The sequence below is a fragment of the Petaurus breviceps genome, unplaced genomic scaffold (genome assembly GCF_028583685.1).
Source record: "Petaurus breviceps papuanus isolate PSGF00001 unplaced genomic scaffold, PetGlider_PUasm1.0 174, whole genome shotgun sequence".
In the NCBI taxonomy this organism is placed as follows: Eukaryota; Metazoa; Chordata; class Mammalia; order Diprotodontia; family Petauridae; genus Petaurus; species Petaurus breviceps.
The window spans coordinates 38,600,736-38,614,803 of record NW_027185761.1 but is presented as its reverse complement, the minus strand read 5'-3'; the positions used below and the strand labels follow the sequence as shown (position 1 = coordinate 38,614,803).

Here is a 14,068-nt window from a genome sequence, read left to right as displayed (position 1 = left end):
TCATCCACAACCAGAAATATATATGATGATAACATACTTGTTATTCTTGGGATCCTGATCTGCTCACTACTAGTGCCATCGCCACCCTCTGTCGATGCCTTTACCTCAATAATATAGTCCTCATTAATAGGCAGCAAAAGTTCAGCCGATGTTTTATTGGTATTCAGTATGTTCATATTATTTTGACTGCTTGTCCTGTAACATACCTATAACATATAAAGGGATGTTTTTTGAGCAATCAGTTCTTTTGCAATAACGTGTCTCTGGTCTGAGTGCATGTGTGCACATGGGTGTGTAGTGGGGAGAGTAATTTTTTTTTGCCCATACTAGCAAAATAGTCATCTACCCATGAATAAATGACTTAATGGCTCCTCCAAAAGGAAAAAGAAAATTAAACTGACTGTATATTAAAATTGCATTACTCGATGTATGACTTCCGAATATATATTTAGCGGAATCTAATGTTTTTTATTAGTGGAACTATTTTTTCCTAAGCATTAATCTGATATGTCATAATGCACAGTTAAATGAAAACATTTATTTTGAAATCCTTTCCTGAAGTGTTAAGAAGTCATCTCTCCCAAAACAAGCACAAATCTCTCCTGCCACTGATTTTTTTTTCATCTTCTAGGTCATAAACTCAAAAGCCAAAAGAACAAATATAAAATAATTAGGTCAAGCTAAAGGTGGCCATTTTAGGTTCTATCCCAAGGACTCTTGGGGGTCTTCCATGAGGGGACAATTGACTTTTGTTCCCAATAAAAGAGATGGATTGGATATTGATCATTAAAGCCCAGTCAGGGGTTAGAATTAGAATATGAGTTGTAGAGAGATAAACTTTTTTAGGTTAATAAACATATACGACAACTGTAGTGAATAAGAAGAAAGCCTCTCACTAGTAGCACTTTCTGGTTCCATAGTCTATATGAGGGGAGATGTTCACTGCTTCTTTAAGAGATTCATCTGAAGGTGAATGATGGCTCTGTCCCTCATACCAACAATGAGAAGCCTTGTAGGGGGATGTAATGAATGGGAGGAGATACTGGCCTCTCCAACTGCTCTTACTCAAGAGGGAGCCACAAAGATCTTTATTTCCTTTGGGAAAATTTCTATATCAATGTCTTGGTGCCATATCCATTAAAAAAATAAATTTCTCATTTCCCATAAGATTGTTATTTGTTAAATACAGTTTTACTGTGGCTCCCAAACATTTTAAGGTACAGCAAAAATCCATTGGCTCAATTTTCATCTTATATTGGTAGAGGGAAAAAAAACTATGAAATTAAATAACCATTTTTTGGCTTTTTAAAAATACAGCATCAAGCCCTTCAGTGTAGGATAAACATTTGTTAAAATCAATATATGTAAAAAACCTAAGAACTACATGTTTCTAAATGCCCTCTTTACCCATCTTTTCACATAGTACTGAGGAGGGCTAATTTGGAAGTTTATTTATTTCAGATTGCCATGAACCCCCCAACTCCAAATTATTGGTTGGTACATAATCTAGTGGTGATGAGTTTTTCTGTACTTGATTACTCAGTGTAACAACATCTTACACAGTATATCTTACTTCTACTACTTTAGCACCTTGAATAGGCTCTCTATGGATGGTTTATGGGAAAGAATAAGAGAACTTGCTAACTTATAGAAGCTGAGATATGCATCAATGAAGTAATAAGTCATTATGCCAGGCAGATCATGGCTCCATTAAAGTGATCAAATTAGCAATATTTCAACTTTAAATTTAATTTGGACCCCAGAGGACAGGAAAGAGTCATGCTTAACCGAGAAAATATGTTTATGTACCCAAATCTCATGGGTCTATTTTTTCTGCTTGTTGATTGTTTGGTTTTTGGCAGCTAGTGATTTACCCACTGGCTTTTAAAAGGCCATGGGGCAAAAAACTGAGGCTGTAGGACATTATGACCTTCCTTTCCATAAAGTCTTGGGATCCCTTATCTAGGTATTTTAATTACAATAGACTTTTCGGCCTTCTCCAAGCTGAGATCCACTCCAAAGAGAAGAAAATATTTTATTCCTATTTCATTTTACCCCTTTTGAAACAGGCAACTGACTGATAGGTTGAACTATTCATCCCTGAGACAGAGAAAAGCAAGACTCATGCCTGGAGCCCTAGTACTGTCTAAGAAATGGCATGAAAAGCCATCTGTTTGTTTATCCTGCCAAATTTCACTAGCCAAAAAAATAGGGGAAAACAAAAAGTCTTAATGTGTTGTCTCTGATTAGACCTAAACATATGATATACGTGAACTAATAACCTGAAAAATAAATAGGGGACAATTACTAAGAAATGAATTAATTAAGGTCGTGTTTATATATGTATTATCAGTTAAAATCACAGTCATTAAAAAGGTATCAATTTCTTGCAGTCTATCAATAATAAATGATTTGCTTGAGTCCTACATGTATGTTATTCATGGGATAGTATAGTGTACAAAGAATTTTAATTGACAATCACCCAAAGGACAATGGAGAGGCACCTTGTGGGTGTTAACAGATCACAGCACAAATTAAATGAGAAATGGAAGGTATAAAGGCTATTGGAAAAATGACATGACCAGAAATAAATGTCTTGGCAAGAACAAGGTACAATTGAGGGGCAGTCTATTAAATAGGCAATCCTAAAAGAGTGGGAAAATTTGTCTAGACACTCCCCACACCCCCAACCCCCACTACCAATCTCACTCTGTGGTGGGAAAAAACATAGACTAGGGTCTGATCTAATAGTTAAATAGGCATGAGTTTCAATTTATATTATTGGAAGAAATACTCAAATCAGTGACATCACAGATCCCTTGGAGAAATGGATCATGCTTGAAGTTTACAAGGATGATAAGGCAGAAAAAGGCTTCTATTCCCCAAATGCAAACCATCCTCAACAAATATATTTTTTATGGAATAAATTTTCAGGAAAGCATATCATCCAAAGACAAAACATGAATATATTTCCCAAATGAGACTTTAATGAATAAATTTTCTAATACTTATTCATTTTGTATACAACAGCATAATCTACTTTTTTTTGTAGTAAGCACCAGAAGTGATAAAATATTAAAATTTATTGCATAGTGAAATTAACTTTTTGCACCATCCACAAATTTGCAGCCCAATTTAAGAAATCTCAAAATGGCATCTGAAAATGAGCAAAACACACATGTAGCATATAATTGAAACTAGACATTTTTTTTAAGTTTCCTTTTTGCATGGAATTTCAGGTCTCAACAACAGACTCTTGGCCTAGCATAGTTCCGTGGCACATTTTGGGCACATGTTGAATGCTTGCTTATTTTCTAAAGAATGCAGAAAATACCTTTAAATTCAACATATTTTAGATGAAATATTTGACAAGGTATGTAAGAAGAAAATGTTGTAAAAGTTGCAACTGTTTCTGTCTGCTACCTGACACTGACTTACTTTATATCCAGTTACTTCTGATTCATTGTCCATTGCTTTGACCTGTTCCCAATTAATGAAGACCTTGGTCTCCGTGGCATTCCAGACAATGTTCCCTGGTGGTTGACTAGGTGCTGGAAACACAAAATGAAAACATTTCAAAATCGTTGACATGGATAATTTGCAATGCAGTTGTGGGTAATGGTTCAATAGCTGATTGTTGTTGTGTCTTGTGTATATATATATATATATATATGCCGTAGAGTCTATTAGCTGAACTGTGGGTAGGAAGGGAGAGAAAATAATGATATAAATATTGCTTTTTAGGCAAACTCTCATGGGTTGCTGAGACTTTTTTTTCTCAGTGTGTGACTTTATCAGTGCCGGTTCCTCCCAGTATGGAAATCCCCTCCACTGACTCTCATTGTCAAGTATACTCAGTCTTAAAAGTAAATGATTCACTGAATGTCCATAATCATAAATATGGATCAGAAACAGGAAATGAACCCAAGTCCACTCAAATCTAAGGTCTCTCTCTCTCTCTCTGTCTACTCTATAATATTGACTTTCTAAGATTTAAACAAAGGCAAAAAGAAACAGCATATTTTAGTATTTTCATAATATATTTGAGCATAAGTAAATCTCATTTGTGTCAGCAATGCATTTCCTAGAATTTATATCATAAACCCAAATGATAAAAATGAACACATAATAAACAAAAAGTCCCAAATTAAAAGAAAACAAAACAAATGCAAATGAACAACTGATCACTGAGTCCATGGCTATCCATTTTGGTAGATGGTCCTTTTACCTTAACCATACAACTGAGTATATCCAACTACTTGTTACAAGTCCAGAGACCTGTGGAAATTGCTATTAACGGAAGCAATTAATGAAGTGTACATGATTTTTAGGGACGTAAGTGAGGGCAAGAGTAAGATGTCAAATGGAAAAAAAAGAGTACTGATTGTATTCCCTTTGACATGATAATTAAGGCAAGGAAAAATCATATTTTAAAGGTGTCAGTTTCTAATTTTTTATTCTGCTTTTGAGAAAACATTTTTAAAAGGCACTAGAACAATGAGGCATAATTTTGAAAAGTATACTTGGTCTGCTCCCATTAGAGAATGCATAGCCTTCAAAGAGGTGAAGACTTATTTATAACCTCATTTAATCAGGTCTAGAAAGACCAAATGCAAAAGAAACAATGCTGGATTAGCAGTTAAGAGGTAGGGAGTCTCATTCCAGGCCTGCAAAGTCTGACCTTGAGATCACACAGCTAGAGCTCAGAGGGACCTCAGAAGGCATTTAGTCTAACACCCTCATTTTACAAATGAGGAAAATGAGAGACCAGGGAGATTAAGTGATTTCCCCCTGTTGGGTTTCAGGTGACACACAATGTAAATTCTCCAAAGACTAAGCTGAGGAATAGTATGGGAGAGGATTATCACCACAAAATAAATGAGTGTGAATCTTTTGGCAATGGAAATATGTGAAAGAAACAGAAGTACAAAAGGGCCCTCAGAACAGTCTGGCTTCCTTTTACCACTTTATTAATGGTAGCAGTGGCAGAAAAGGGAGAAAGATAATGCTAAGAACACAAGCTTTTAGAATATTGCAAGTATTAATTTAACTGTTGGCACTCAAAAGTTAAAAGTTTTATGTATGACCAGAGGCAGGATGGTGTGGTGGTTAGGTCTGTTTTTTGATCCAAGAAGACATGTGCTCAAGTTCTTCCTCTAACACATACTTGCTATGCAACTTCAAAAATTCATTTAACCTTTCAGTGTCCTTAGTGATTCTCTATGGCTCTAAATTGCAGCCAATGTGATAATCTGAATTGGTTTTGAGGGGGTTTTGTGATCTGGGAGTTGCCTATGTAATGTAATTTTGAAATGCATAACATGTCCTCAATCCCTATTCCTAGTCCCTATCAAACTATTATCCCTTTCAATGAACAAGATGTTGATAGAAAACTGATTGGAAAGAATCCCATGCATAATGGCATTCCTAAGACAAGGGTGATGCAAACTCTCTTTGGAGAGGAGAATAAAATTGAGAGCACTTGTTTCTGACGGCAAAACTATTGACAAAAAGACAAAAAAAAATACAAAAACCCTGCTTACTCTGGACAATACAAAGGAGATAAAATTTTAGTTATTATTATTACCATGTTTTACAGAAGTTTTAACCAATGTAAAACTTAACACATTTAGGAAGCTTAAAAAAATACAGAAACTACTGTATCGAGGAAATGCACAGCTTGTCAAGTGAAGTGATACTGGTGTCTAAAGTAAGAAATCAGTGGTTTCTAACTCAAAAAGAAGTGATCACCCACAAGCCTCATATTGACCTAGAAAAACACAAATTAACATTACTTATGGGGGCAGCCAGGTAGCACAGCGAGTAAGAGCACCGGCTCCAGTGTTGAGAAGACCTGGAGATCGAATCCCGGCCTCAGACACTTAGCACCCACCCAGAAACACCTGGCCGTGTAACCTTGAGCAAGTTACTTAACCCCAATGGCTTAGGGGCGGCCAGGTGGCTCAGCGAGTAAGAGCACCGGCTCCAGTGTTGGGACAACCTGGAGATCGAATCCCGGGCCCAGACACTCAGCACCACACCCAGAAATAACTGGCCGGGTAACCTTGAGCAAGTTACTTAACCCCAATTGCTTAAAAAAACAAACAAAACATTACTTATGTTCCATTGCATCGTTATTTATTTTGTTAAATATTTCCCATTTGTATTTTCATCTGATTTGGGCCATACTTGGAAGGCATTATAGATTGCATGTTTGACACCTCTTGTTTAAAATCCATCATCATATATCATGGTGGAGGATGATGTCACAATTATGTAAAAATCAGATGTAAAATGATGTAAAAATCAGAATTGACTCACAAAATATTGAAAGGAGGAAGTCCCAGGGAAAATGAAGAGGCAGAAATCTTGGGGTGGCATTCAGATAACTGTATTACCTCAAGAACATTTATAGGTGAAATTGGAAGGAGAAAAACAGATACACATACATTTTAAAAGATATGAAAGTGTTTCTATAAGGATTTATTCTCACCAGGAGATCACTAATTTGAATTCTAACAGCTCTGTATTTGATGTACTATTGATGTAAAAATGGCACTTAAGATAGTTAGGAAAAACAACAAGACCTGACCAAGTGCATGAATGATAAAATCATGCTTTTGGCAACAAAATGGTAAAGGCACTAAGGATATGTCAAAGAAGTAGCAACATTCACAGATAGTGGAAATGAAAACATGATATTTTTATTTAAAAAAAACATGTGTTATAGTTGGTTTGATATGTTATCTTTGATAAGGACAGAAGATGAGGAAAGGTCAACCTTCTCCTCCATACATTTTCTACTGCAGATGACATATTTAAAATGAAATGATGCACTGAGAGGTCTAGAGATTCAATCAAGTATTTACTAAGCGTTTAAGTAGTGGTAAAGATTCTCTTACGTAAATGGGATACAAATACAAAGAAGGAGTCAATCACTACTTCCAAGGGTTTGTATTTTATCAGGGAAGATGATATATAATACATATATGTTCAGAATAAATATACACAGAATAAATATGAAAGCGTTAGATACTAGATAGTGAAAGAAGATCCTACCATTTCTGGGCATCAGAGAAGGTTTTGTGTAGAAATAGAAAGGCATAATGGATAGAGTGTTACGTGTGGAATTAGGAAGATCCAAGTTATTATTTGGCTTTAGACAGCTGTGTGATCCTGGAAAAGTCATTTGACCTCTGTCTGCCTCAATTTCCTCATCCATAAAATGGGGATAATAATCATACCTGCCTCCCAGGTTTTTTGTGAGGATCAACACAGATAAAAATTATATAGTCCTTAGCACGAAGAATAGCATATAATAAGCTCTACATAATGTTAGTGATACTGATAATATTAAAATGAGATATTTTAAAGTGCTTTGGCAATTTGAAAATGCTAGTTATACTTAATAGATAATGCCTGCTATAAATCTCAAGGAAGAGAGCGAGTCTTTGAGGAAATGTGAGAAGAGTGTGAATTCTAGGCATGGAGATTGACGAGTATGAAGATACACACACCATGTTTGAGAAATAGAGAGAAGACCAAGTGTGTGGACTGTGGAGTGTGGGAGGTTGGATTTTTCATTTTCGGGCCTGGAAAAATAGGTTCTGGCCAGTTTATGAAAGGAACACATGATCCAAATATCTTTTATTATCTGCTGATCACACAAAAGCATTTGACTCAATAGATCAAAAAGTAGCTTTAAATATTTCTTGCAAAAAGTTATTAATATTTTTCAAGCTTCCTTTATAAATACAGCCACAAGGAAAACTTCTCAATAATCTTTGCCAACATAAAGAAAGCCATGCAATTTGGAGAAATTTGAAAACTAAAGAAGGTCACCACTATTTTTGACTGCGCCTACACAAAGTCCATGCAGAAAAGGAAATTCCTATAAATGGTGAGGTTTCATAGTCCATATTATGGGTAAAAGAAGACACTGTGCTGATTGTATCAAGCTCTGAAATACCAAGGGGCCTTGAAATCTTGATTCGTGGTCATTTAAAGAGATAAGTCTAGCATCTACAAAGAAAAAACAACTGATGAGGAATGTATATTGACTACATCGTGATATCCTGGTATTGTACACATATGTACAAATGGATAATAAGTTGAACTCAGAGTTGAATAAAAGAGGAAATGCAGCCAGGTTGCATTCGGGAAACGATCAAATATTTTCTATGATCCCGATCTATTTCCTGATTGAAATGCCTATTCTTGTGACATTGTTAACCTCTTGGAAATGTTACATGGCTGTTGATCATGGACTACCATGGTCTGTGAAGAATCACAATTAGAGGTAACCCAAATGGCAATGAAAAAACATTGTGTGGGTATAAGCAGAATGTAGAGTATTATTAAAAATCATTTGCTTGTGAGAAGTATCCCAACTCTGACACTTAATAAGTAGGTAGGTGGTGGCGGGTGGATTTGGCAATGGACCTAAAGTCAGGAAAATCTGAATGCAAAGCTGGCTCCAGACAATTCCTAGCCATGTGACATTGGCAAGTCACTTAACCTCTTTATCTGTAAAATGGGGATAATTGTAGCATCAACCTCTCAGTTCTGAGGATGAAATGATATATTTGTAAAGTGCCTTTAAAACCTTAAAGTCACATGAAAATACAATCCACTATTATTAACTTCTGATGCTGGGAAAGTCATTCACCTCTCAGAAAATCCATTTCTTTAACTCTAAGGTACACTTTGGGAGTGGCTAGGTGATGCAGTGAATAGATTACCCACCCTGGAGTCAGAAGGACCTGAGTTCAAATCAGACCTTAGATGCTTGACACACTTACTAGCTGCATGACTTTGGGCAAGTCACTTAACCTTAATTGCCCTCCAAAAGCAAAAAAAGAAAAAAAAAGAATAATTGTACCCTCTGACATCATCCACCTGTTTGTTTCCAATATTTAAACATTTCCCTTGGTTTCATTTTCTTTTTTTCCCCCAAATAATCCTTTTTTGGCCAGATCAGGATCATTGCTTTGGGGTTGGAAGAAGATAGCTTCTCACATGCCTTCTAAGCTCTAAATCTATGATAAAATGTTGTTATGTCACTAAGACATTTATAGCCAGAAAAAAAGACATGGGCTGATTATATCATGAAAGCAAGTAATAGACAGCATTAAGGTTGCATTGGCATTGATTAAATGTTAAACAAAACAAACAACATGGGTAAATGTGCTTTTAGAAGATTTACTGAATGATAAAGAATGCACATGAAGAGAAAGCATAGGTGTATTGCAACTTTCCCTGGTCAAAGGAGCACCCACAGAAATAAGTTTATGGAGCTGTTGAAGTTGTTGTCTCACACTCATAAAATATGGGTTTTTCTTTGTTTTGTTGTTGTTCCAGACCTATTTTCTTTCACTGATGTAAAGAACTTCCAGCCAGGAAACTCCTTTTATCAATGGGGACCTGTAGTCATTTGAAAACTTCTATACATGGAGACCACCAAGAGGTTCTATGATTCTATGAACCAGCATGTGTCTGAGGAATGATTTGAATCAAGGACTCTGAGCCCTGGCCCTAAGACTAATAGGACATATTATTGACTTGTATTTTTTCACAGAAATGTTACAATGGCTTTCATCCCTGAGCACACACTTGATGAGAGGGGCAGCTTTAGTGGTAAAAATGACACTGTGATTTGTACATTATTTGTGACCTTCATCAAGGTATTAGATTTGATTCATAGATTTGATTTGGCCAAGATTTATGTCCTGCTTCCCAGAAGAATGCAAAAACATCTTCCATTGTGGGGGAATGATGGCAAGGGCTGCAGATGCAGTGAAAATATAAAATGCATTATGTAATTAATGGTAGCAATAAAGTTCAATTTTTGCACCACTATAATTAGCTGTCTACTTTTTAGAAAAGCTTGTTATTGCCTTCCAAGATTTGTGAAGGAGACATCACTACTGAGATTAGGTGAGAGAAGGATGTGCTTCATAACCCAAGTAAAGCAGGATGACAATAGCTTGATATTATAGGAGGCTTGTTTATGTGTCCATGGCTCAATTAGAACAATACAATCCCAAAACTGTGGGCTTTAACAATTCTGCTCCTTTTCATTAAACATTCTATGATATGGGTCTATGGCCAAAATTCCTTGGGCAGCATTCCAACTCTTATATGGTTAAATGGCTCATTGCAGAAAATTGAAGACAATTTTTTTGCTATTTGGGTATGTTGATCTCCCCCAACATGAGTTTTAAAGCAGAAATGACTCTCCTATACAGTTTTTCAAGAAGTGTATATTAAATTTGAAATAGTGGTGAAAGAACTGTTCAGTTTTTCTGGATCACATCTTCATTCTTTTGTGTGTTTGGTTGTCTTTTTTTTGGTGGTTGTTAAGTTCAGCAAAAAAAAAGGGGCCAAAATAAAATTCAATGTAGAAAAAAAAATGATTCTAAATTCAACTGTTGAGTGTATCTTGGAAGATACTTCCTCAAATAGTGAACTGTTGGCTTACTCCTCCTGGTTAAGAGTCCTGACACAGCATATGTGGCTTAGAAATGATAGGATCACACATTTAGAGTTGGAAGGGATCTCAGAGGCCATCTAGTTCAACCGCCTCAGAGGAAACTGGAAGTGTCTTGTCCAAGGTCACACAGCTAGCATACATCAGGGGCAGGGTCTGAACCCAGAGCCTCTGACTCCAGAACTAATAACTTTTATATTGTAACACAATTTTCAAATTCTTTAGAATTAATTTGTTGAGAATATTTAAGCATTTGTTTACTGGTTGATGATGCATTAAAAAGAGTAGTAATTCAAAGGTATTTCATGTAAAAATCAGCAAGCCTCGGGAACTTATTAGCTGAGTGACCCTGGGCAAGTCACTTAAGCTCAGTCTCAGTTTCCTTTTATGTAAAATGAGGATAATAGCCACTTAAATCACAAGTATTTTTTGAAGGGCAAATGAAATATTACATAAAGTTTTGCAAAACAAAGTGCCATAAAACAGTTAGATATTATTAATAGTGTTGTTAAATAGAGGTGTTCTCAATAATAATAATTATTATTTTTTGCCTTTTTTTTGGAAGGGTGAAGGTAGGGCAATTGGGGTTAAATGACTTGCCCAAGGTCACATGGCTAGTTTTGTGTTAAGTGTCTGAGGCTGGATTTGAACTCAGATCCTCCTGACTCCAGGGCCTGTGCTCTATTCACAGCGCCACCTAGCCACTCCCTCAAAAATTATTTTTGATGCTAAATAACATCATATAAAATATCAAATAACTTTATTATAATACTTCATAATAAATATAATGGACTTGGATATGATTTATATAATCTAATTAAAAATATTGAAAAGAGACAGTGTGGCATGGTAAGTCTCCCTTTGGGGCCAGGAAGACTTCCTCTGATACATATTTATTGTGGGGTCCTCAGCAAGTCAATTAGATCCTCTGAGGTCTAGGCAAGTTTCTAAGACTGTCAGATGTAGAGAACAAGCCAAGCTTTTTTGGTAGAGGGATTTTCTTTTTCTGGTAGTTCCCTTTACCTATAAGATCACTGGTCCAGACCCTATCAGACCATAAATCTTAAAAGTAGGGACTGTTTTGGCATTTCTTTGTAAGCTTAGGACAGTGCCTAGAATGTAATGGATGCTTAATAAATGAGAATTGATAAATAAATGCTATCTCTCTTCCTAAGTTGCTAAATAACAAAACAAAAATAGTTTAAACTCTCCACGCTTTGGCTACTATGGGGCAGAGAGAACAATGAAACACATGATAGCAGTAGACCAAAATGTCAGCCTATCAATCAATAAAGATCTGTTTTCATCATCAATGGTCTATGGAATCACCACATCTGGTCTCTAACAACTCAACTCAATATCAAGCATGTGAAAAGAAGAACAAAATGGAAATGACAATTAACAATACACTGTTTGCACAAGTGGCCCCTTGGGCTAAGCATGTAGTTAAGAAAGTTCTTCTCAGGTAGTTACAACATTGAAAGCATCAAGGGTTCAAGTCACTAGACAGCTCTTGTGAGAAAGATGGCAAATATGTGGGAGAGAGAGATGGGAAGTATTATTACTTAGAAGAAAAGACGGAAGATGTCACTTCGAGTCACCAAGGAGAGAGTAAAGAAAGTAATAAGTATTAAGGCCTCCTATATGCCAGGCACTGTTTTTTTATTTTTTGGTGATTCAATTGTTTTAGTCATGTCTAACTCTACATGACCCCAGTTGGAATGTTCTTGGCAAAGATACTGGAGTGGTTTGCCATTTCCTTCTCCAAAGGCACTATACTAAACATTATTTTTATAAATATTATCTCATTTGAACATCACAACACCCCTTTTTCCACAACACCTCTTTAAATTATGTATTATTATTACCCCCATTTTGCAGGGGGGAAACTGAGGCACAGAGAAGTTAAATGACTTGCCCAGGGTCAAACAGTTAGTAAGTGTCTGAGGTTGGATTTGAATTTGGTTTTCCTGAATCCAGGTTCAGTCTCTACTACATCATCTAATATGCCTCACATGAAAGACATTGGACTATGTATTTTGTATACAAAAATGAAATCAGTTTCAAGTAGTTTACGTTCCATGGGGATAAGAGTGGAGAAGGCACTATTACACTATGAAAATATAGTCTATACAATAAATATAGTATATAAGACAAATAGTTATAGAGAAGTCATGATATGAGAAAGCACAACAAATTGGGTATAAAATCTCAGAGAAGGCCTTAAAGGGAAGCAGAATCTTACAAAAAGAGAAGCACTTTCAAAACCAGAGTTGGAAAAACAAAAACAAAATCCCCATTAAATAGTCTGACTGGTAGTTCTTAGCTTATTGTGGCATCTCCCCATCTGACAGTCTAGGGAAGTTTAAGGGCCCCTTCTCAGATGAATTTTAGCTAGATAAATAAAATGCATAATATTGCAAAGGAGACTAATTAGATTAAAATACAGTGATCAAAATGTATTTTTTTTTAAATCATGGACTCCAGGCTAAGAACCCTTGACTTAGAGAAAGAACTCTCAGATTTGGGCCAGATTCCCTGCAGAGGCTCTTCAAAGACATGAACAATAACAGTCCCACAAAATAAGATGCCAGGAGCGGTTTGTGACCTTCTCTGCTGGAAGAAGTCCCCATGTTGTGAGTCCCTAAGTAGATCAAAGTAGGAAAATGCAGTCTCCCTTTTGCTTAAATGTTAAAATCTCCGATACCAATCACAGAACTTGCAGGCAGGTTTTCATCATTCAGACTTGTAATTGCTTTATAGAAGGTTTCTGATAAGCAGTGCACTGTTATCAAAAGGCAACCAAGGTCTATTAGAAAGGGCAATGGACCTGGAATCAGATAGCTGATAACTTTGACACTTGCTAGTCATGTGATTGTGGGAACATCAGGTACGGCACTCTGACCTTTAGTTTTCCTTAGCTGTAAAATGGGGTAGTACTGGCAGGATAGAACCCTTGGCGGAAGTGTGAAGAAATTATTTTATGAACTGTAAAGGCTCTATAAAAGATGAGTTATTATTAACACTACTGGAGTTGAGAACATTAGAAATCAATTTAATTGGCCAGGTACCCTTTTCCTAATGATTATTCCTCAGTGATGATACTACATTGACTGAAGGGGAAATTAATTTACCTTTCAAATTATGGAACTAAAATATATTAGTTGCTCTGGTGAATTAATGAGTAACACATGATCTATTATTGAACTCTCTGCTGTCTGATCATATTAAGGGGAATGAAGAGCCAATAGCGTTTTTGACACGACTGTCTAGAAGGTCACTTTTAAAGATGATGGATACGGTTCTTTTATAGTGAAAAATAGAGCAATTGTGTAGAACCTGTGGAAGTCAGCAGGATTTGCCAGAAGAATTGTAAATGAAAAATAACCCATCCCAAAGAATTTTGAGAAAAGAGATGGTAAATATAAAGAAATATAAGCAATTAAAATACTCATTTATATTAATATCCAGATAAATACGCTCTAGTGGATAGTGTTGAACCTGGAGTCAAGAAGACCCGAGTTCAAATCTGGGCTTAGATACGCACTAACTGTGTGACCCTGGTTAAGTCATGTATCC

At 36.0% G+C, this 14,068-nt stretch overlaps 1 protein-coding gene across 2 annotated transcripts in view; it reads right to left on the bottom strand.

The window, feature by feature from the left end:
• Nucleotides 1-14,068, bottom strand: part of CNTN3 (contactin 3) — a 449,736-nt gene that overhangs the window by 5,182 nt on the left and 430,486 nt on the right. For both annotated transcript variants that reach the window (XM_069084081.1, XM_069084082.1), the window contains 2 exons: nucleotides 3,439-3,551; nucleotides 38-206 (listed from right to left, as the gene is read on the bottom strand). In XM_069084081.1, the coding sequence (XP_068940182.1) occupies nucleotides 38-206; nucleotides 3,439-3,551 (282 nt within the window). The remainder of the gene's footprint in view (nucleotides 1-37; nucleotides 207-3,438; nucleotides 3,552-14,068) is intronic.